At 43.4% G+C, this 24,408-nt stretch overlaps 1 protein-coding gene across 1 annotated transcript in view; it reads right to left on the reverse strand.

Annotated features, from left to right (window-relative positions):
- Window positions 1-212: 212 nt before the first annotated feature.
- Window positions 213-24,408, reverse strand: part of MACO1 (macoilin 1) — a 57,554-nt gene continuing 33,358 nt past the window's right edge. Inside the window, exons 7-11 of the mRNA XM_032390991.1 lie at window positions 13,385-13,543; window positions 11,878-12,060; window positions 9,401-9,521; window positions 5,184-5,358; window positions 213-496 (exon numbers count right to left, since the gene is read on the reverse strand). Of these exons, the coding sequence (XP_032246882.1) occupies window positions 294-496; window positions 5,184-5,358; window positions 9,401-9,521; window positions 11,878-12,060; window positions 13,385-13,543 (841 nt within the window). The 3' untranslated portion in view covers window positions 213-293. The remainder of the gene's footprint in view (window positions 497-5,183; window positions 5,359-9,400; window positions 9,522-11,877; window positions 12,061-13,384; window positions 13,544-24,408) is intronic.

Below are 24,408 nucleotides of genomic sequence, written 5' to 3' on the forward strand. Positions count from 1 at the left end.
GCAAAATTGGCTACTTGAAATCCAAGAGTGGTTTTAATGTATTGGCCGAGAAAAATAAACTGCAAAGTTCTGTGAGGTCTTCTAAAAATTTACAAGAAAAACTGATGGGCAGTTCTAATCAGACTTGGATGTTATCTTCCCCCCCTTTTTAAAAACGACAACATATACAGTCCCACAAAATACAATATAAACTTTTTTTTTTTTTTTTTTTCTTTTTTATCTTGACTGCCAGAGACGTTCCTTTGTGGTGCCTTCTGGTAACCAAATGGTTGGGCAAAACCCGCAGCTGGTCTTCATTTCTTCAGGGGCTGGTAAACAGAGGCATTGGGATCGAGTCCAGAGGGGCTGGTCTCCACAAATTTGGAAGAGTAGTGGGGGGAAACGGGGCTCAGGGGGCTGGTGGCGGCACTGTACGTTATGCTGGGCATGACGGCCATGACTTCAGCTATCTTCTGTTTAAGGTCCTTGATTTCCTGGTCTTTCTGAAGAATTTGTCCTGGAAGATCAAAGAGCCACCATTAGTGGGAAGGGAGGGCTCCTCTAACACGATGCCCTTGTCGTGGGCCAGCCCCAAGTGCATTCCGCTCCAGCTCTGGCGGGCTGTAAGGGTAGGAACTTTTCCTGTTAAGGGCCAAATAGTAAATATTTTACGCATTGTGAGCCACAGACTTTGTTGTTTTCTTTTTTTTTAACTTGGAGAAATACAAAAACCATTCTTAGCCCACGGGTGGTGCAAGAACAGGCAGCAGGCCACATTTGGCCTGTGGGCCATGGTTTTGCAGCTTTTTGAAAAGGGACTCTGTTTATGTAGGTGTGACAAGCAAACAGGTCACTTCCAGGAGCCACGTTCTGAGCACGACAGCGGCCTACGGCAGCCTCAGAGGGTGGGGATTTTGCACTAAGGCTGCTCCTCTTGAGCTGGACTATTTTTCTGGGAGGCTGGATATCTGAGTGTCAGGCCCCAGGCACAGAGAACAACTGAGGCCGCAGAGTCAGTCCCAGCACCCTCCGCGTCCAGGTGCTCTGACAGAAGATACACGAGGCTCTGCAGCCGCTGCACCGGGGGCCCCCACGTACTCAGCATGCTCGCCCCTGCCTCTGGGCATCGTGCCCCTGGCTGGACGCTCGCACAACACTGCAGCACACCCTCCCTCGCTATGCTCAGTTTCTAGATCCGACCAACTCTTGCCTGCCTTGGGCCGCTTCCCTTTCCATGCTTCTCCTGCTCTCTCTGTGTTCACTCTTGAGGTTTCCACTTCCTCACATGGCTTTCCCTGACTCTCCCTTCTAAATCAGACCCCACCCTGCCCCCCAATTCCTAGATTCTCAACACACCCTACACTTGCCTTTTTGTCACTTTCTTCTAATAAGGATAATAATTACAGTAGCTAACACGCATGAAGCCAGGTCCCGTTCTAAGTGTTTACGTAGACTTGTTTATTCAGCACAATGACCCTGTGACATGGGAATTATCATCATCATCATCATCATCATCATCATCCATTTTATGGATGAGGAAACTGAGGCAGAGAGAGGTTGAATGACAGAGCCAGGACCCAGCTCCATGCGGTCTGGCTCCAGAGTCCTCACCCCTATGTACGGCCTTCTTCCATCTCTTGTAACTACTCATCTGGTGATGACTCATGTCCATCATTTCTCCAGTGGTCTATGAGCTCCATGAGGGCAGAAACTGTGTCTACATCTTTATTCACTGCTAGATCCCTAGTGCCCAGCCCAGTAGAAAGCTGAGGCTCTGCAAGTTATATATCTTGCCCAAAGTCATTCAGTTATTAAGAGGTAGAGCAAGATTTAAACCCAGCACCAGTGTTCCAAAGCCCGTGTCATTTCCATCACGCTTTGAAGTTCCCTGGTCTACTCGGGGAAGAACACTTAGGAGTAGCCCCTCAGAAATTTAAATGCTTAAAAAAAAAAGAGAGAGGTTGCATTTGAGTTGCACTCATTTTGATTCCTACGGAAGACAGTAATGTATCTGAAATGTTAAGAGAGCACGGTGGCACGTTTTTAAAAAGAATGTAAGAGAGATGAAAGTCATTTTGGAACTGGGATGAAGCAAATGATATCGAGAGTAGGAAGCAGAAAAGCAACAAGGGGTTTGATTTGAATTACAAAGTTGGATCCTTATTAGAATATTCTGAGCTTGACAGTGGAGGGAAGTAGTGGGGAAGGCAGCAGAGCCATGGAAAGGAACTGCCCCCTGACTGCCTTCATGTCCCCTCGGCTTCAAGTAAGCATCAAATAGCCTCCTTCCCTTTGAACAAAATAAGCCTCAGATGAATAAAATACCTAACAGCATCTGAGAGATGAGCCATCGTATCTTTTTTTTTTCCAGGCAGATTTAAGTTTGATTTTTTTAATCAGCAACATGCAAACATTCCCAGAGCTTTGGAAAAGGCAGTTCTCTTTGCTTTTTTTGTCGCTTTATAGGAATTCCTGGGCTGACAAGGAAGCTGTGCTGGTGAGCCAAACTCCCCTCGGCTACCCTGCGACCAGGTGCTCCTCACTCCGGGGGCTAGCTCCTCCAAGTGGACAAATCCAAGTCAATGAAACGAGTCAGAGAGGGGTGGCTACTTCTCAGCAAGCTGAGCCAGGAGGGCAAAAAAGCCAGTGTATGGTCAGAAGTTCAGCTTGAAAGCAGAATTCCCAGGAACCTTCTTTTTAAATGCTTTCCCCTGAGTCCACAGTAATCCGCCTGACCCTCAGCCTACTCTTCTTCTTGCTCTACCCCTGTGCCAACCCAAGCCACTCCTACGGTTCTGTTCGCTTCTCACAACTTCTATATTTCTCCCTTCTCCCGGGGTTTGGGCCTCTCTCTGGGTATTAGACGCTAAATTCCCACTGACTGATGACAATCTTCCACCTGGCCATCAGGAAGCCACTTCAAATCAGAACATCTCCAACCAAACTCATTCTCTCTTTTTATCCTTCGAATCTTTCCTGCTCTTTTTTCCTTTGCTCCTGGGAACTTTATCCTCCCACACCCCTCGGGTGCCTCCACTCTCCTTCACTCCCTGCCTGGACCATCTCCCCCCTCCCCCAAGCCTCACCTCTTAGACAAAAGACAGTGACCGCTTCCTCACAGGCCCCTCTTCGTCCACCCAATATCACCTTCAAATCCATCTTTCACATTGCTATTCCAAAATGATGGCCAGAACACGTCACCCCCTTCCTCCTGAAAATCTAGGGAATACATTCTCTAGTATGGCTTCATTTATGGTTCTCCTAATCTCCCATGTCCTCCAGCTGGAAGCCACTGGACTGCTCACCTGGACATTCCCAGCATTTCTTGCCTTGCCTTACACGAGTCCCTCAGGTAACAACGTTCTTCCCTGCCACTCTCTGTTCTCAGAATTCATCCTTCAAAGCCCACTCCATGTCCCCTTCCTCATGAAGCCACCCTTGATCTCTGCTCTGGCCTTTCAAGCCCTCCTACCTCTACCTAAAGGCAGTAGGCCTTTCTGCTTGGCTTGCCCAAGTGCAGTAATTCTCACGGGGTCCACAGGGTCCAAACCAGCTTCGTGATAATACTAACACATCATTTGCCTTCTTCACACTCATTCCCTCCTGGGGTAAGTGGAGTCTTCCAAAAACAACATGCAAGTAAAATTACAACAGACTGAATGTAGAAACAGAGATGAGAAATGAAGTATCTTCTACCGAGTCAGAAATTAAAGAGATTTGCTCAATGTAAAACAATGCCATTTTTCTCAAATTTTTTTGGCTTTGGAAAATTTAGTTATTTTTCATAAAAATATGTTGAGTTATGTTTATTATGTTATTTTAAAGATGAATTAATAAATGTTTTAAATTTTTAATTTCTAATAGGTAAGTATTGATAGATATAACCCACTTGGAAAAAAATCTCCTTGGGGAACTCAATAACTTTAACAGTGTAGAGGGGTCCCTGAGACCAAAAAGTTTGAGCCCCACTGCCCTAGTCGATCCCCTCACTAGACTGCGTCTTGTTCATCTTTGTCTCCCCTTTAGCTTCTAGTACAATGCTTCAAATGCTCTTTAAGTACGTGTTGAAATATTCTTCTCCTTCTACTAAGTCCAAGTGTTTGAAAATTTTTTCAGTAATCTGTTGCTGGCTAATCAAATTCTTGGACAAAATCTAAATTGCTTTTCATCAGACTGTGTCATGCCTCTGTTCAGAAACCTTCCAAAGCTTTTCGAGTCCCTCAGAGTAAAGTCCTCCCATGGGCTACCAAGTCTGGCGGAACGTGGTTCCCACCAGTCTTGACTTGCTGACTCCAACAACTCTGCCCACCTCTCAGGCTGCAGCCCCACCGGCTGCCAGGTGCTCCTTCCCCCTGAAGTGCTTTCCCCCCCGCCAGACTGACATGGCTCACGCACTCTCTTACTTTCAGCCTCTGCTCAAATGCTCCCTGTTCAAAGGATCTTCCACCACCACCACGTGGAACCCTCGGCCCCACGGGGACACGCTCCCACATCCTGCCTGACACTGTTTCACTTCCATCCCCGCACCCATCAGCATCTGCTCCGCTCTGTGCTTGCTTGTGGCTGCCTGTCCCCTCGGGGGACCTCACAGTGCCTGGCACACAGTAGGCCTCAGGAAAGACCTGCTGAGTGAACAGCCGGCTCTCTAGAGGCTGCTTGTTTGTAACCACGCGGAGCCAGCTGCGGCTCGGAACACAGCTTCCCTGGCCTGGCCCAAGCGGTTTCTTCTGTTTCCAGGCCTCTCTGCCCCTTACCCCCCTACACTGCTTCTTCACTGGGCTGACCCTCGCTCATCATTCAAAACCCAGCTCAGACACCAGTTCCCCTGGGAAACAGCCCTCTCGAACTCCCACACGGGCTTGGTCTCTGCTTCTCCCTCTGTTCCCACAACCTTGTACATACTGCAGCACCAGCACCTTTTGGTGGCTCTGCAGCTCTCTATTTCTTCAACAACACCGTGAGCTCCTTGAGCACAGAAATTCATACTCTTCTCTGGATGCCCTGCACTTGACATATTCTCACCTCAAAATATGTCTGCAGAATGAATTAATGTGATGATTCCTAAATATCAATGTTGGGCACTTCTCAAACCACTTAAAAAGAAAACTGAATGCCTTTGGTTCTGAGCTCTGAGGGACCCTGCTCTCTGCGTCCCTGTGCATTCTTAGCCATACCACTTCATCTGGGGCCCGCTGCTCTCCTACCTTGGGCGATCTCGAGCTGTCGCTTTGCATCCCCCAGTGCAGAGAACAGGTCCAGCTTGATTCTCGTCTCTGCACTCAGACTGTTCTCCAGGTGCTGTGTTTTATCTTGCATGGCCGAGAGGGCTGACATTAACACCTCAGTGTCCTTCTCGTTTTCCTTATACTTCCGAAGCTCCTATCAACATCATCAAAGCAGCAAGATGTTACAAGATAGTTTGGGCATCGATGTCTACAAATTAGCCTGAAATCACAAATAAAATCCCGCTATTACTGACCTGGTCCCTAGAATACAGAATCCTGGTGTTTCATGGGTTAAGACCTCACCACTTAGATCCCTCTAAGTGCAAGATGTATTTATATGATGATAAGACATACAAAAATATTTTAGTAGATAAATTTGACTGTGTTGGGCTGTTTCTAGTAACAATGGACTGTCTCCAAATGAAACACTTTCTCACAAGCCTAATTCAGAAGAACCACAAAGAACTTGTTCCTTGCTACCAGCTGCAAATGTTGCTGTAATCAAATTTGCCAAAACTCTACTCTCAACCTGCACTAAAAATTACAAAAGTGTTCATTATTTTGACAGGACATACTGCAGAATAAGCCCACTTAAAACATCTGGTAATGTAGCCCATATATATAATATATATTATATATTAATATATATCATATATTTATTTTATATTATATATAATATGTAACATATGATATATAATAATACATTTATTTAATATATAAAATATGTAATATATTCAATATATATTTTAATACATATTATATATATGTGTGTGCATATATGTATATGTATATATATACACATACAGGTATTTTAATTTTTTAAGAGAGAAATCCAAACATATTATAGAGAATTTAGAAATATATTAAAGTTCAAGGAAGAAAATGAAAATCACTCCATATCCTGACACTGTGAAAAACTATATATTTCCCTTTAATATTTTATAAGCATATGTGTATCTTTTAGCATAAATGAAATCATACTATAGACAGTTTTGTATACAGTTTTTAAAAAACTTATATAATCTCAACTGTTCTTTGGAAATGTAATTTTTAATGGCTGTATAATATTCCTACTTACATGTATCATAATTTATGAAACAAATCTCCCTTTCTTAGTTAAGGTTTTTTTTTTTTTTTAATTTATATACCATTATGATGAACATCTTCGTATATCAATCATTGACGAGATTTTTAAATATTTATCTTAAGCAGGAGTTGTAAAATGGGAAATACTTAAAAAGTATATGACCCTTTCCAGAAAGTTATACTTCCACCAGCAATTATGAGGCCTGTTTCATTCATCCTCACCCAGGCTGATATTATTATTTAAAAACTCTTTGCTAATTTCACAAGAGATAAGGGAAACAAAAGCAAAAATAAGCTACTGGGACTATACCAAAATAAAAAACTTTTGCAAAATGGAAAGGCAACCTACCGAATGGAAGAAGATATTTGCAAATGATATATTCTGCAAAGGATTAATATCCAAAATATATAAAGAACTTATACAACCCAACACCAAAAAACCCAAATAATCTGATTAAAAATGGGCAGAGGATCTGAACAGACATTTTCCCAAAGAAGACATAAGATGGCCAAAACATGAAAAGATGTTCAATAACACTAACCAGAAAAATGCAAATCAAAACCACAAAATCATCTCACACCTGTTAGACTGGCTATTATCAAAAAGACAAGAACTAACAAGTGTTGGTGAGGATGTGGAGAAAAGGGAACCCTTGTGCACTACTGGTGGGAATGCAAACTGGTGCGGCCACAGAGGCTCCTCAAAAAATTAAAAGGAGAAATACCAAATGATCCAGTAATTCCACTACTGGGTATTTACCCAAAGAAAACAAAAACACTAATTCCAAAAGAGATATGCACCCCTATGTCTATTGTAGCATTATTTACAATAACCAAGATATGGAAGCAACCTAAGTGTCCATTGAGAGATGAATGGATAAAGAAGATGAACACACACACACACACACACACACACACACAGAATATTACTCAGCCATAAAAAAGAATAAGATCTTGCTATTTGTGACAACATGGATGGACCTAGAAGATACTATGCTAAGTGAAATAAGCCAGACAGAGAAAAACAAAGATACGATTTCACTGATATGAGGAATCTACAAAACAAAACAAAGGAACAAACAAACAAACAAAAGCAGAAACAGACTCAAAGATACAGAGACTTGGTGGGGTGGGCAAAATGGGTGAGGGGGAGTGGGAGGTACAGGCTTCCAGTTACAGAATAAATAAGTCAAGGGGATGGAAGGTACAGAATAGGGCACAGAGTCAACGGTACTGTAACATCATAGGGTTGTAGGGTGACAGACTTGCATGGAGCACAGCATGACATACAGAGTTGTGGAACTACTATGTTGTACATTTGCAACTAATGTAACATTGTGTGCCAAATTTACTGCAATTAAAAAAAAAGAAACAAATTTCACAGGAGATAAATGATATCTAATTTTAATCTATAGGTCTTTGGTGATTGATGAGGATATATTCTTATATTCTTATCAGCCATTTATTTTTCTTCTGTGAATTATTTTTTCATATTCTTTACCTATTTTCCTGAATATCTGAGCTTTACTTAACAAATTTTATGAGCTACCTACATACCAAGATATTAATTCCTTATATTTGTTGCAATATCTGTACTCACTGCAACTGATTTTTTTTTTCTTTCTTTTTTTTTTTTTTGCTTTATGATTTCTTCCATTATTTTTGTTTAGAAAGTCTTTCCTGGTTGGGGCACCTGGGTGGCTCAGTCGGTTGAGCGTCTTGCCTTTGGCTCGGGTCATGATCCCAGGGTCCTGGGATCAAGCCCCACATCGGGCTCCCTTGCTCAGCGGGGAGCCTGCTTCTCCCTCTCCCTCTGCCTGCTACGCCACCTGCTTGTGCTCTGTCAAATAAATAAATAAAATCTTAAAAAAAAAAAAAAAAGTCTTTCCTGGTTTCAAGATCAAATTCTGGTTTAAAATAAAATGCTTTTCTTTTCTGCCTTTATTCAACTCCATCTGAAATTTCTTTTTGTATGGTATGAGATGAGCTTTTTTTTTTTTAAGATTTATTTATTTATTTCTTTGAGAGAGGGATAGCGAGAGAGCACGAGCAGGAGGGAGAGGGAGAAGCAGGCTCCCCACTGAGCAGAGAGCCCGACATGGGGCTTGATCCCAGGACCCTGGGATCATGACCTGAGCCGAAGGCAGACGCTTAACCAGCTGAGACACCCAGGCGCCCCATGAGATGAGCTTCTAATTTTATTCTTTTTTTCTAGTTATCTAACTGTTCTGAAGCCTTTTTCTCACCAGTCCTCACTGTTCCCCATCCATTTGTGCTGCTACTTTTACTGCAGACTTTAGGCTCTGTCTCTAGGGCATCTATCCTACTCCACTGACTTGCCCATAATTCCCTACCAGTTCCACGTGATTCAAATTACTGTAACTTCACGGTATGTGACATCACTTTTAAATGTCCCTTTGGAGAACCAATGCCAAATACCGGGCTAAGATACACACCGCCCAGCGGTTGTGTCCATAGCACTGGCCGCTTTCCCCATCATGCACTGCTCAGAATTGCAATCTACAAGGCTGAGAGCCATTCAGAACAGTCAATTCCCTGGCGATGGACAGAGGGTTAGGGCTAAGAAGAGATGCAAAAGCTCCAAAGCACACAAATCTAGCCTATAACCTGAAAAAGTGAAATGAATCTACAGTAGGACAAATTCCGGTATAAACTGGGTCAAAAGACTGTCAACATTTCCGGTTGTATTAGAATCTGGCTAATTAAATACGACTTGAATGAGCTGGACAAGGCTAGAGCTTTTTTTTTTTGTCATACAGAGATTTTCAGATGCAGTGGGATTTGGCCTATTATCAAAAGGCACCATCTCAAGGCTCCTGGGTGGCTCAGTCGGTTAAGCAAAACCGTCTGCCTTCGGCTCAGGTCATGATCCCAGGGTCCTGGGATCGAGCCCCGTGTCGGGTTCCCTGCTCAGTGGGGAGCCTGCTTCTCCCTCTCCCTCTGTGTACTCGTGTTCTCTCTCTCTCTCAAATAAATAAAATAAAATCTTCATAAAATAAAAAGGCACCATCTCCACATTGCAACACTGAGCACACAGCTAACACAGAAGGAGAATCCAAGTAGGAGAAAGTTTTTTGTGCTCCCCATACCTGAACTTTCAGTTCTAGTTCTCTGATCTGGTCTTCTTTCACCTTCATGTCCATCGTGAGCTTCTTGCCCTCTGCTTCTAATTCTCTGATCCGATTCCGTAAGGTTTCGGTGCACTCCCCCCTTTTGCAAAAGAAGAGAAGGAAAGAAAAGGATTTAAAAGACTAGAGGTTTACTTATGCTGCAAGATTGGTATTTCTCTTATACGCCAGAGTCTGTCCGGTTTTAGCTTTTGGCTCAGTCTACTCATTCTCTGTTCTTTGATAATTTCAACAATGATCTGAGACAATTAATTGGGTATCTAATATGAACCAGGCACCAAGTGAGGTACTTTACCCATTCTGCCTTCTTTGCAAGGGTAGGATACATTGTCCCATTTTCCACAGACGAAAACTAAGACTACACAGATATAATACCAGTCCAACCTCACCTAGCTGGTAGGTCACAGAACTCCAGGGATAAGAACTGAGGCTTTCCAGCTTCCCAATGCAGCAAGCTCCCCCCAGGCCACATTGACCTGAGACAGTACCCGGGAGCTGAGCAAGAAACTGGATGTGTACTATCTCCAGCAGGGGGCAGTGAGCTAAAAAATTTTTCACTTTTGAGGGTCTATGCCTTGGAAAGTTCACTTTCTTGAGTCATGAAGTTGCCAGAGCGTTAGGTTGCTTCTCAGGGCTGTAAGAAGAACAAACTAAAAAAGATGATGGCAATAGCCAGTCCAAAGCTGATTAACCGTTTAGGTTTCAGAAACAGCCAGATGGAGAAGGTAGGTGTCTTCTGCCTACCAAAAAGGAAGGTCCAGTGAGGGACTTACACCTTGAGATTTACTTGAGAATAAAAACAGCTTCTACCTAAGTGATGGTAAACGAGGACCATCAAAGGATAAGATCAAAACAAATAAGCTTGACTGGAAGCAAAAGGGAGTCAGGGAAGAGATTAAAACCAATGTACTGATTCTCAGGCATAAGATACTGAACAATACGGTTAAGGAACTGTCATAGCCTCCTCAGTGGACTTTTTTTCAGCGTAGGAGGTGCTGGATGAATTAAGGACAGCACAGGCCACATGAATGACTGTTCAGAAAAATCTCCTGCAAGCCTAAGTGCTTCAGAAACGTGTACTTTTTACAGAGGTCTGTGCTTACAAATCTTTAAACGAATGAACAAACAAAACCCCCACATCCTAGGCAGGCTAGTGAGGTGTCCTGTGAGTCTGTCTGGATGCTGATGGGCCAAGTGAGCTCAGCCATCTGCACTACAGAGTTGGCTGGGGGAGGCAGGAGCCCAGAGGAGGAAAGAGTTCTCTCTGGCTATTATTTCCTTAAACGTGAAATGATGATCCATCAGTTCTCCTACCAATGCCAGAACCCAAAAGAAGGCTTTTAACATGCCACATACAAAAAAGAAAAACTTAAGGAAGAATTACAGTAGAATTATACTATATTGAGGGTGCCTGGGTGGCTCAGTTGGTTAAGCGTCTGCCTTCGGCTCGGGTCATGATCCCAAGGTCCTGGGATCGAGTCCCACATTGGGCTCCCTGCTCAGCGGGGAGCCTGCTTCTCCCTCTGCTCATGTGCTCTCTCTCTCAAATAAATAAAAAAAATATTTTTTTAAAAAGAATTATATCAATACAAATTACGATAAAAATTTAAAATGAAATCAATCATAATGTATCCTCACTCTGCAACTATAAACCCATAACTGACCCCCGCCACACAGATGGACTTTGCTAGTCAAAAAAAAAAAAAAACCAAAGGAAAGAAAAAGCCATAAAGTGAAGGCTCTTAAGGCTCTTAAGGCTCTTCCCTCCTTGCTGGAATTCAGTTTCTGGAATACTTGAATACTTTTCAATAGTATAGAAGTAGTCCCCAATTCTCAACCCTCCACAAGTTCAATGATATCTAATAATGACTTATGGTTTTGTTTTTTTCATCTTTTCCAGCTCATGTGACAGTTTGCTGATACCTGACAAAGACAGGAGCAGTCAGTCAGTCAATACAAAGGACTTGGGCAACCAAGATTTTCCTTTCTTCTATTTTAAGATAAAAACTTCAGAAACACATATACCTGAGAGCAGAGAGTAATGACAGTTCTATAAAGGGCACGGAATTCCAGACTGGAATCTCTCCAAGTGTTTAGTAGTTGTTGGCCACACAGAAAGTGACTGGAAACCCTTTTACAAGCAGCACTTTGCCTCCTGGGTGTGGGAGGCATGGTGACGCCCACATCCCGCTCCCTAGATGAGGTCACTGAGGGATGAAGCTGTTACAAGACCGCGCAAGTTGTACGGATGGGCCTTGGCCATCTCAGGAAACAGTACTTGGTGGCAACCTATCAGTGCGTGATGGTTGTATTTCAACCCTGCCTGAGGCCTCAAACTCCCATGCTGGTCTTGGGTCTTGGTGCAAGGCAGGCCCACCTCAGATGCAGCGCCGGGAGCGGGGTTGGGGGTCGGGGTGGGGGGAGCGGCACGGACATACCTAGACGCGGCAGCAAATGCAACGGCCCGGGCAGCAGTAGCTTCTTCCAACTTCTTCCTTTTTTTCTCCTCCATTAATTGCTTTTCTACAAAACTTCGGGCTTCCTGCTCAGCTTTTAGCTTTTTCTCCAACTGGCTGATATTTTGTTTGTCTTTTTGCTTCATTTGCACAGCATTATGTAATCTATATGGAAATGATTATCATACAGAGTTTCATCATTAGAAATGCCCACTAGAAACCCTGGAGAAACGTGGCTCCTCTTTTGAACAGCAAATCATAAATGTCAGCTTCCAGAGTGCCCGGGAAAAACATTGTCGTTATTCTTTAACAATTCCTAAACACCAACAAACAAGCTGCCTAACAACAAACAGAATAAGACCTAGCCTTTGCCCTACTATGGTAAGCGATCTACAGAAGGCAATCCAGGAAAAAGGATAAAACAAGTTTCCATCAGAGGGAAAGACAGCTGTACAACTAATTCTAGTTGTGCCCCAAAGCACCGTGAGAGAACCGGAGTTGATCAAAGAACTACTGATGGAACCAGCCCCACAGAAGCCAAGGTAAAGGGTGGGATGGGGAAGATTTTCTCTGCCTGAATACTATCATGCTGCAGCCTTTCCTTTTCCAGCTGTGAGACGTTTTCTCAAAGTATCCCAAAATAGACCCCGGAGTTAGAGTCACAGGGTGCTTAATTTCAGATAGAAATATCAGCCATATTCCCTTCCCTGCCTACTACCACCCCCAGCTCTCTATATCAGTACAAGGTGAGTTCATCTCAGAGTATCAGCGTAAGGTGAGATGCCCTCTGTCAGTGTGAGCCATTAGGTATACGGGTCAGAAGCAATGGAGAAGTTACGTGCTTACAATGCTCTAGCTTTGAGTTGTGTTCCTCAAGAATGTTGAACGACCCCTCTTTCAATGGGGAAAGCCCAGAGCCTATCATAGTAATCATTACCCCAGGCACACACTGCTGAGAGATTAAAAAAGAAAAAAGATCGATATTGAGACAAGAAGTAATTCCAGGATGAATCAATGGGAAGCATAAACAAATTCACACAGAAGAGCTGGCTTTTGGCTTGCCTCTTCAAATAAAATCAAAGTTCAATGTCATTTTTTAGTTCCAGATATGAATAAATAGAGTCTTTTCCTCTGGAAACTTTCATTCAAAGGAGCAAGATTTTCAAATTGTGGCAGAACGACTGCTCGTCAGTTTTACTTATAGTATCACAAAAGCTCAATGACTATTTTAAACTAAGAGAAGAACTTAATAAATGAAAAGAGAAAGAACAGTAATATTAATAAACTGTTCTGTTGCGATGAAACAAGTTTTTATAGATTTTGTAACATGTTGAATATCTGGTACTACATTAAAGATTTTAAACATTTCATTTAAAACCCCCTCTGCCAGGTCCCTTTGTCATCACACATCTTTTGCTCCAGTCCCTGGAAGCCACAGGAACAGTGAGGTCGCTTGGCTCGTGACCAAAGGCCCACAAGGCGCACGTACTTGTTCTGCAGCAGCTCGTTCTCCTGCCGGAGCTGGCCCATTTCAGAGCGGATCCCCCGCTCGGTGCTGGAGAGGGAGCTGATCTGACTGCGGAGCTCCTGTTCCACTTGTCTGCTGGCCTGCAGGTCGGCCTTTAACTTTTTAATGTCTTGTTCCAGCCTAGGAGAAGGAGAAATGTGGCATTCTCATCATCAGGGAAAGGACACCCACAGGGTTCTGCGGGAGACCCTGGCTGAAGTCCCAGACTCGCCGGTTGCGGGGGGGGGGGGGGGGGGGCGGGGGGTGGCAAAAGACCCCTCCGGCAGCTCCAGCGTTCAACACCACGACTCCCTCCCGTCTGCAACTGGCTTTTCACTGAGTGCTTCTTTCCGCCTGGGTCCCCACCTCTTCCCACCCCCGGAGAGTGACCTGATTTCCTCCACATGTTGTGAGCACCGACAGCCGACAGCCGAGGTGCTTGTGAATTCCTGAGCTGCTAATTAAGGGGGAGGGACAAGCAGAGAGGGTGGCTGAAGGTGTGGGAACCCCAACACACACACCCCCACCCCCACCCCCACCCCGGTGACTCTCCTACGCCCCTCAGCAAGGGAGATGTATTAGCAACGGCCCGCACATGCCCCACTGGCTCTGAGGTATCCTGATACACCAGAGTTTACCGTCTCAAGATTCCCTTCCGCCGCGGGCCCAGAGAAGAAGCGTGTCTAAGGCAGCCTCGGAAACTGCTAGCATCCTTGCTACACGATGTTCACACCTCTAGTGACTGTGACAGAAGAGCTCATTCGACTCAACAACAGTGCAAATAGGAACAAATGACACGCTCTGAGAATCGTAAGAAAACTCCATCTGTGAACTGAAGCCTATCTTTTCTCTTCAGTTCCTTAACCTCTGTTCCATCTATTTTCTTTTAAGACAGTAACAGCTCCATTTTAAGCGCTATGTTTTGGGGAGTTATTGTATGCGCAGGTAGGACTGAAAAGGGTCAAGAGAAAGTATAAAATCCAGACTCTCTTCATGAGAGGGCTTTATAATTTCACTAGAGGCCCACAAATGGCGACTTAAAGTGGTGAGACAGTAGTACAAGGAAGACCGGATTGAATACATGTGAGAAGGAATAACAACTAATACTTAATGAGAACTTACAGGCCACGTACTGTTTGTTCCACAGGCTTTAATGGTATGAACTCATTTAGTCGGCACAACTGTGGGCCAAGGACAATTGGTTACTCCCGTTCTTACAGATGAAGAGGTCTAGATTCAGGAAAGGCTCCAGCCCCAGATGACATGGGCTCCAGAGCCCATTCTCTTCCCCAGCAGGCTGAGCCGTGGCTATGTCACCCACAGCGGGGGAGGGGGAGAGGTGCCAGAGGAGCCCCGACAAGAGAAGGTGGGAATTAGGTTGGGCCTTGAAGGCTGGGCAGGATTTGAAGAAGAAGGGGAGGAGGGGGCAATCTAAACAAGGTGAAAACATGCTCAAAAGCTCAAAAAAGTAAGGACAGCCATAGATATTTGGGCACGGAACAATCAGCCTGGCCTCTGAGGAAGCCGTGCCCTCTGGGAACAGAGTGAGAAAGGTTAGAATGGGTCTTGTGGATGGGACTGTGGACAGCACTGAAGGTCAGGCCAAGGATGGCTGCAGGTGGGCCTGAGGAGGTATGCTTTCTGATAAACAGGCAGCAGGCAAAAGTCAGTAGGCTCTGATGAGACCCTATGCATGTCGTGAATCCAGCATACCAACAGAACTGAGATTTCTGGAGGGCAGTGGTGACCTCTCCTTGGAACTGCCAGCCCCATAGACTTCAGTCCTTACAGACATGTTTTATTAAGCCCTAAGTCCCCAGGGCCCACCACAGTGAACAACACTTACGAAATATATGTTGTCTGGCCTCCCTTGGAAAATCAAAGAGAGGCTTTATTTACTGATCTACCTTTAGTCAACTGAAACAAAATCTCAAAAACAAAAAGTCATAACACATCGATGGTCATTTCCCAGGCACTGTAGCCTGTCCCCCTGTCCAGTGCCCAGGAACAGACAAGAGACCGTATTCCAGAAGCACTGCCATGTCTCCTGACATAGCTCACTCCCCAGGGAAGGGTCACAAATCAACATCACGCCACACTTTCCCTATTGCCAGGGTTATTCCAGTTGAATGCACTCCCAGAACTGCTCTAAACAATTACAGACTGGCATTTATACTATCCCCACACCATCCCTCATTCACCCGAAGTAACCCAAGGGATATTTTCCGAAGCAGGTCGATGCTGTTAGGTCATCCCCGTTAAGAAGTTTGGCTGAAAAACGTGTTAGGTTATTTATCTTTCTGGAGAAGTCGATTTCACAGTCTGAGGGTTGAATTTTTAGTAGAAAGGGTGAGCTTAAAGATGAGAACAGAGGCTTAGCATGGTTTATAATGGGGTTTAGGACCAGGATTCTAGATTCAGCTCTGGTGCCAAGTCCACGACCCTGGGCAAGGCATGTAACCTTCCAAGACTCAGTTTCCCCATTGTAGGCTAATGACCTCTAAAGTTCCTCCCAGCTCGGTCTAGGGTTTCTAGGCCTGACACACTCACCACTGGCTGCTGATCTGCTTCTTCAGATTAGCAACCTAAGCTGTATCATATGCGGAGGCCCAGGAATCAAGTTCCACACAACGAGCCAACTGGGGCAAAGCACTGCCACAGTTGGGAATGAAAGAAAAATGAAATCTGCAGAGGCTAGATGTCAATAACTTTGCAGTTATTATTTTGCATCTTTAATCTGTAAGGGCCAATTTTCCTACCCTGAACTAAGAATAATGACAATATTCTGAATGAAACTTTAGAGCTCCTTGAAAAATGTAAAAACTCAAAGACTTAATGCAATTATGAGAACAAAAAGTACAAAATATCTTGAGTGTAACTTCTGGAGACCGCAGAACCCTGAACAAAAATGTACTTTCTTATGTAGGATTGTGAAATTTTGTCAAAGACAATACAACAAAAATAGAACGACGTGGTTACCAGGGTTATGAAAATTCATAAGATTTGTGCCCTTTCATGAATGTGTGTTATACTTCAATAAAAAGCTTATTTTAAAAATAAAATAACCTAATTTCACAAGACAGAGAAGTAAAATTAAAATGCTTCAGGATTTTCATAACTGCCATTAATTTTGTGAAACTCTGAATTACTGTTCCCCAAACAGCTGCGGCAAGCTAGGGAGCTAACACCAGCATCCCCAGTTGAGGAAACACCAATCTGGGGGAGCACTGCATGTTGACACACAAGATAACTTCAAGTGCTAAATGGAAAACTCTCAGGAATTTTAAAAACGTGTAAGGGGCAATTATACATTGTCTCTCAGAGAAAGCATTAATTTAACCTTGCATGTTCACTATATTTTAAATCTTTCCTGAGGTAGGTGGTAAAATGATTTACAATCCCTTATTAGATCTATTTTTTATTGCAAAAGTGACACCCAGTCCAGGTTAAACACTGCATACAACAACAGAAACAACAGAAAAGTAAAAATATAGAATGAAAATGTCAGTAATTCGGGGCGCCTGGGTGGCTCAGATGGTTAAGCGTCTGCCTTCGGCTCAGGTCATGGTCCCGGGGTCCTGGGATCGAGCCCCGCATTGGGCTCCCTGCTCTGCGGGAAGCCTGCTTCTCCCTCTCCCACTCCCCCTGCTTGTGTTCCCGCTCTCGCTGTGTCTCTCTCTGTCAAAAAAATAAATAAAATCTCTAAAAAAAGAAAAGAAAATGTCAGTAATTCTTAATCCTCTCATTCAGACAGAAGCACTCACTAGTCACATTTGGTTTACTTCTGTTCTGCCTGCGTCTTCTTTCTCTTTGTTCATATATGTCAATATTTTTTAATACTGATGAGAGAGTACCACATATGCAGTTTGCATATCGTACACACCTTTCTACACCATCAGAAATTGTTCTGTTTTGTTTTCTTAAGTAGGCTTCGTGCCCAATGCAGGGCTTGAACTCACAACCCTGAGATCAAGAGCCGCATGCTCTACCAACTGAGCCAGCCAGGCGCCCCTGGAAAATTTTCATAAACAATTTAATCGCTGCATAATATTCCACTGTATGGATGCACTACACAATCCTATTTTCTAAGATATATTTCAATTTTTGCATATGCTCAACAGAAAAATGTACACAAATTTAAAAAAAAAGAATTATGTGAATTAGTAAATTGAATTGAATCAAGCCAGTCAAAGTGCCAGGGACATTTATTAGACAAATAACTACTGCTTGTCTTAATGGTATACTTAACCCTTTGGTGCTGAAGGTCAATACTTCCTAGATAAAATGCAGATATATAATTTATTGGTGTGAGGCACCAAGAAGTACTGATTAAATGGTGTTAGAGGTTAATGCAAAATCTTCAAATGTATTCATGGGATTTTATTAAAATGTCAATAGCTGTAATCTGAATCAGCAGCGAGTGGTCAGGAAGAAAATGAGGCAGAAGTAACAGTTTATAACCCTTAAAACCGATTTCTGTAAATAGGGATCAAAAGGAAGGAGGAAAGAAAATGCATCCACGAGCTCAGACCCCTTTTATCAGAGCTAAATCCTACTCTCTTCCCTACAAAGAAGATGAAGGTATAAAAGGGAACTTTACTCCAGAAGAACTGCACTCTCATCCCCAAAAAAAGAAAAGAAAAGAAATTGGGCCAGACAGATCTTAACAAACTTGGTAAGGCTCAGGCAGGAAGTAAATGCACCTCCTGCTTGCCCAACTCCTGTGGCACCAGTTTTCACCCTTACAAAGCCTGCCCAATGCTGTTACCACTGGGGATCCAGACAGGGCCCCTGGCAAAGCTAGAGTCTGTGCCTAACCAGCATGTCCACTTGTGCCCAATTAGACAAGCCAAGGCTCTAAGCAACCCAGAATGTTACCTATTAGGTCCAGACACCTTTCCTAGCCACTTTTATTAATAATTTTAAAAGACAGCACCCAACTTGTAACCTGTGAAGCAAGCTCTGACCCCCAGCAGACTACCTCACTCCCGGGGGTGGGGTCATTCAGAGCAGCCCTTCTTCAGGGCGTCACAGCCTTCAAAGCCCAATTAACTGTCAAGGTGAGGATCCCTCTTACCTGCTCCAAACCCGAACTCTATCTCATTTTCTCCCTCATCCCACTCAACTAGGGTAAGTAATCATATGAATGTTTGATAATTATTTAATATTAAGAGGAAAGATTTACATTTTAATAAGGGGTAATCTCCTAGCTGACCAAAAGAATGGAGCTCAAACCTTAGTCTCCCAGGCAGGCTAAGCAACAAAAGTATCTCTGAGTATCTTGAAGTACATACACCTGGTAGTAAAACAAAGTACAGTATTCAAGTGTCAGCTTTTAGTTGAAAGGGGTATTGTTTTGAAGTATCTGGAAAGGTAGGGAGATATTTGTGTCTAAATGTTTGTAATCCTTATCTTCTGTGAATTACTTGAATTACAGCCCACAGTACTATGACTTCATTGAAGGTGTACAAATCTCCAATGGGTACTGCCAATAACTTCAGGGTTTTTATAAAGCCTCAGGCTTTATGAGGCTTGACTGACAGCTCAGAAAACTTTAAGGCTTTGGGGCAGTAAATTTCCCTAAGAAGTTAAGTCCTGCAAAAAAGAAGGAGATCTTTTTTCAGCCAGGACTTCACCTAGGGATGACTAGGTTCCCCAAATACTCTATGAGTCACACTCTATACCCACTCCAGAAAACTACCTAAGTGTGTATTTCTAGAGCTGCCGGTTTGACCCCATGAACCCATCAGAAAGATGAGGAGCCTCGGCGCTGCTGGTTATCTCTGAACCCTAAAGAGCTAGTGACCGAGAGGCTATAGGCTCTGCAAGACAACACAGAACTGGAAATAACAAGCGTCAGCAAGGATGTGGAGAAAAGGGAACCCTCATGCACTGTTGCTGGGAATGTAAATTGGTGCAGCCACTCTGGAAAACAGTATGGAGGCTCCTCAAAAAACTAACAACAGAAGTACCGTAGGATCTAGTAATTCCGCTTTGGGTATTCATCTGAAGAAAACGAAACACTAATTTGAAAAGATATATGCACCCTATGTTTACTGCAGGGTTATTTACAATAGCCAAAATATGGAAGCAACCTAAATGTCTATCTGACGACAGATGAAATGATAAAGATGTGGTTGGTATATATATACACAATGGAATACTGATCAGCCACAAAAAAAGAATGAGATCTTGCCATTCGCGACAACATGGATAGACCTAGAAGGTATTATGCTAAGTGAAATAAGCCAGACAAAGACAAATACCATATGATTTCACTTATATGTGGAATCTAAAAAAAAAAAACAAAAAACAAATGAACAAACAAACAAAAAACAACAAAAAAGAGAGAAACAGACTCATAATATAGAGCGTAAACTGGTGGTTGCCAAAGGGTAGAAGGTGGGTGAAATAGGTGAAGGGGATTAAGAGGTACACGCTTCCAGTTATAAAATAAATAAGTCACAGGGATAAAAAGTATAGCACAGGGGATATAATCAATAACATCACAATACACTTATCACAGTGAGCATTTCATAATTATGTAATTGTTGAATCACTATGTAGTACACCTGAGACTAATGTCAACTATACTTCAATTAAAAAAAAAATACAACTTGGGACGCCTGGGTGGCTCAGTCCGTTGTCTGCCTTCAGCTCAGGTTATGATCCCAGGGTCCTCGGATGGAGTTCCACATTGGGCTCCTTGCTCAGCGGAGAGTACGCTTCTCCCTCTTACTATCCCTCTGTTATCTCCCTCTCTCTCTCTCTCTCAAATAAATAAATAAAATCTTTTTTTTTAAAGATTTTATTTATTTATTTGACAGAGAGAGAGACAGTGAGAGAGGGAACACAAGCAGGGGGAGTGGGAGAGGGAGAAGCAGGCTTCCCGCGGAGCGGGGAGCCCGATGTGGGGCTCGATCCCAGGACCCTGGGATCATGACGTGAGCCGAAGGCAGACGCTTAACGACTGAGCCACCCAGGCGCCCAAATAAATAAAATCTTAGAAAAAATACAACTTACAACGCTCCTTGCTCTGTAAGAAAAGGGGCTTTGGAAGAAAAGGGGCTTTGGGAGATCATCTCCAAATTATACAGCCAAGTGACTGAAAGATGGATGATTCTAACAAACCCGTCACACCAGCCAAAATTACCTACTCCTTGTTTCGAGACATCTTCTGCCTTTAATTATACCACCCTGTGGGGGAGGAATGGCCTCCAATTTTCAAATTGCACTCTTCAAGGCCCAGTTAAAAAATAAAAACAAAAACTAAACAAACTCTCCACCATGAGGTACTGATCTCCAGGGCCCAAAGTTCTCTCTCCCTCTGAAATATGAAAGCCCTTACTGTTGGTGCTTCTTGTTTGGCACTAAACCACTGCCCTAGGCTGTTTTTTAATTTGTTTTGGTTTTTAATCTTTTCCTGTGTATGTATCTTACTTCTACAACTACTATACATTCTTTGAAGCCAGGGACTGACTGTGCTATAAAATTAGAAGCTGGAACTGTACTTCTGAAGTTTCTTCCAATCCTTACAGGCCACTGTCTCTAACCCTCACTCTCTGTCCATCTCCCTAGTGCTAAGAACAGGGTGAGGTCTACCTACAGCAGACAGTCAGATTCTTAGTTTAATAGTGGCTGAAGGAGACAGGGGTAAATGGGCGTCTGCTTATCAAGAAGGCAGGTGTACATGAAAGGAATGAATGAAGAGCAATTGCTTCATCTTGGTAAGGACCTAATTCCATTAGGAAATCCCCTGGTATACATTAATCATACGAGACAAGACTTGTTTAGGGCCACACAGCTGTCTGTGCAGAACATCGAGCTCATACATTAAAGCTCTGTCCCCAGAAGAAATAGTATTTACCCTCTCCACCAACTCCTTCCCCTCCCCCCTTCCAGGTCGTTCTCACTGGCAGGAAGGGCAGCATGGGACATGCACATAAAAACCCGAATGCATCTCATCTTCAGTAAGGCTTACACTAACTTGAAGCTGCTCCAGCATGTTCTACAGACCACATCTCTGGAAACAGTGAAATGAAGCTGCCTCAGGTCTCACTGTGGTCACTACCCTTGCTTACTAGGCACAAGTATCAAAAAATAAGCAACAAACGACGTGGATGGAACTGGAGGGTATTATGCTGAGCGAAATAAGTCAAACAGAGAAAGACATGTATCATATGACCTCACTGATATGAGGAATTCTTAATCTCAGGAAACAAACTGAGGGTTGCTGGAGTGGGGGGTGGGGTGGGAGGGATGGGGTGACTGGGTGATGGACACTGGGGAGGGTATGTGCTCTGGTAAGCGCTGTGAACTGTGCAAGACTGTTGAATCTCAGATCTGTACCTCTGAAACAAATAATGCAATATATGTTAAGAAAGAAAAAAAGAAGAAGAAGAATGTAGCAGGAGGCGAAGAATGAAGGGGGGGAAATCGGAGGGGGAGAAGAACCATGAGAGACGATGGACTCTGAAAAACAAACTGAGGGTTCTAGAGGGGAGGGGGGTGGGAGGATGGGTTAGCCTGGTGATGGGTATTGGGGAGGGCACGTTCTGCATGGAGCACTGGGTGTTATGCACAAACAATGAATCATGGAACACTATATCTAAAACTAATGATGTAATGTATGGGGATTAAGATAACAATAAAAAAAATTAAAAAAAAATAAGCAACAGCTTGATGATTACTAAGTAAAACCATATTACAAAGTACCTTATGTCTCTGCTCCCTAATCTGTCAAACACAAAAGGTAAACACATTCATTTTCACCGAGAATGCAATGAAAGAAAAGGAATCCTAGAGGGATTCACATAACTGGTCATATAGGGAAATAGGGAAACTGACTTCTTGAAACCCTTCAAGAATAAAGCTATGAGTGCTACGACTAGTATTTTTAATAAGGTCCTTACAGGATGTGGTCAGATTTGATGGTTTGTATCAAAAGTCTTTAAAATGTTCGTATCTATTGATGCAGCATCCCACTCCCTGACATTCATTCAGGGAACTGGAGACACCCAGAAAGACTCACGTAACAGTGTGTCTGTTGCAGCATTATTTCTAATAAGAAAGAATTCAGAAACACTTAAATATTCAACAGAAGACTGGCTAATTGTATATTCACGTGTCTGACACACAACCATTAAGAAATCATTAAGGGAGAGTATTTGATGACACAGGAGAATGCTCATGATACAGTCAGTGAAAAGGCAAGTTACAAAACATTATACACAGCGTGAGCTCCATTTGTAAAAAGAATATGTATGTACGCAAGAGAAACAGGATATATATTAAGATAGTGGCTATCTCTTCTTGATCTTCAAAACTGGATATAATCAACACGTAGAACTTATTTTTAACATTTTATTATACACACACACACCCAATGGAATATTACTCAGCCACAAAAGAATGAAATCTTGCCATCTGCAACCACATGGATGGAGCTAGAGAGTATGATGCTAAGCAAATAAGTCAGAGAAAGACAAATACCATATGATTTCACTCATATGTGGAATTTAAGAAACAAAACAAATGAGCAAGGTGGGGGGAATGAGAGAGGGGCAAACCAAGAATCAGACTCTTAACTATAAGAGAAGAAACTGATGGTTACCAGAGGGAAGGGGGTTGGGGGGATGGGTTAAAGACATGATAGGGATCAAGGAGTGCACTAATCATGATGAGCACCGGGTCTTGTATGGATGTGTTGAATCGCTATACTGTACACCTGAAACTAATACTACACTGTATGTTAACTAACTGGAATTTAAATAAAAACTTCAAAAAAATAAAATAAAAGAGGAGGCTGTTAATCTGCTTTCCATGGTTTTTCAATGTTCATTGTTACTCTTAGATTTGCCCATGTCATAGGTCAGTTTCAGAATAATCTGAAAGCCTTAGGGGAAGTCCAACTCTTTCACTTTATAAACTTTTTAGGTCACTCCAGAAAAGGGGGAATTTAACCTTCTGGAGTAGAGAATGCCTCACTTCCTGAATCCACATCAACTACTTCCCATTCATCAGTTCCTATCAAATCAATAGTTTTTCTAAATCTAGACTCTAGAGCTACAATTTATTGCCCCGGTCTGGCTCCCTCTGGAAAGGGGAGAGCAGACATTGTTCTGACATCAGGCTTCACAGTATACACACATCATAAGGGATGGTGCTGGGAGGTCAGACTCAAAACCAGTTGGCCTCTGAAGTCTGAGTAACCAGCATCCAGGTCCTGAATTTTGGTGTATTTTATGCTCCAAAAACACAGTAGAGGAACATCGTGGTGTGGAAGAAGTCACCAGTCCTAGGCACTGGAGGGCTAGACAGCTCTCTACTGCATGGTTTGAGGAATACCAGAGATCCGCATCACCCTTCTCACCACAAGGCTTGCTGTCCCTTCTCCTTCTACGTGCTCTGAAAGCCTCACAGTCAGGTGTGAGCATTCAATTACATAGGGGTGGTCTTTGACTGGGGTGGGGGTGAGGGGGACATCGTCAACAGGTGCATGTTTTCCAGGAATGCCACAAACTGAAGGAAAGGAGAAGGCAAAAAGGTCCCATTAATACGTGGCAGATTAGTTCATGGGATTTACTAGATATTTCCTAACAGAAAAGTCCTTCCTCTGGGAGTCAAATTTTGATTGGTGGGGCCAGGAAGTGGGAGGGAACAAGATACAAGAATAACAGGAAGGGTCAGGTGCAGAGGTTCCAAACTGGTAAGTCAATCTGGCCCAGAAACCTGTTTTGTTTGACCCTTCTCGACTTTATAACTGGGAGATTTGACATAGATATCTATCTTTGGCATCTCTTCAAAATCTCAGAAGATTTAGCAACACTAGGCCTGCCATTCCCCACGGCGACGCCTGGCCGTCCCACAGGAAGGGTATGTGCTCCCAGACTCCCAGGGGCCAGGTGCAGACGTGAATGCAAATGATGGCACCCCTGGCCTGCCCCGCTCGTGCCTGTGCCCTGCCCCGCTCCTATAGGCGTCCGTCTGTAACACCAGCTCTTGGG

This window comes from Phoca vitulina, unplaced genomic scaffold (assembly GCF_004348235.1).
Source record: "Phoca vitulina isolate PV1807 unplaced genomic scaffold, GSC_HSeal_1.0 scaffold2, whole genome shotgun sequence".
NCBI classification, from domain to species: Eukaryota; Metazoa; Chordata; class Mammalia; order Carnivora; family Phocidae; genus Phoca; species Phoca vitulina.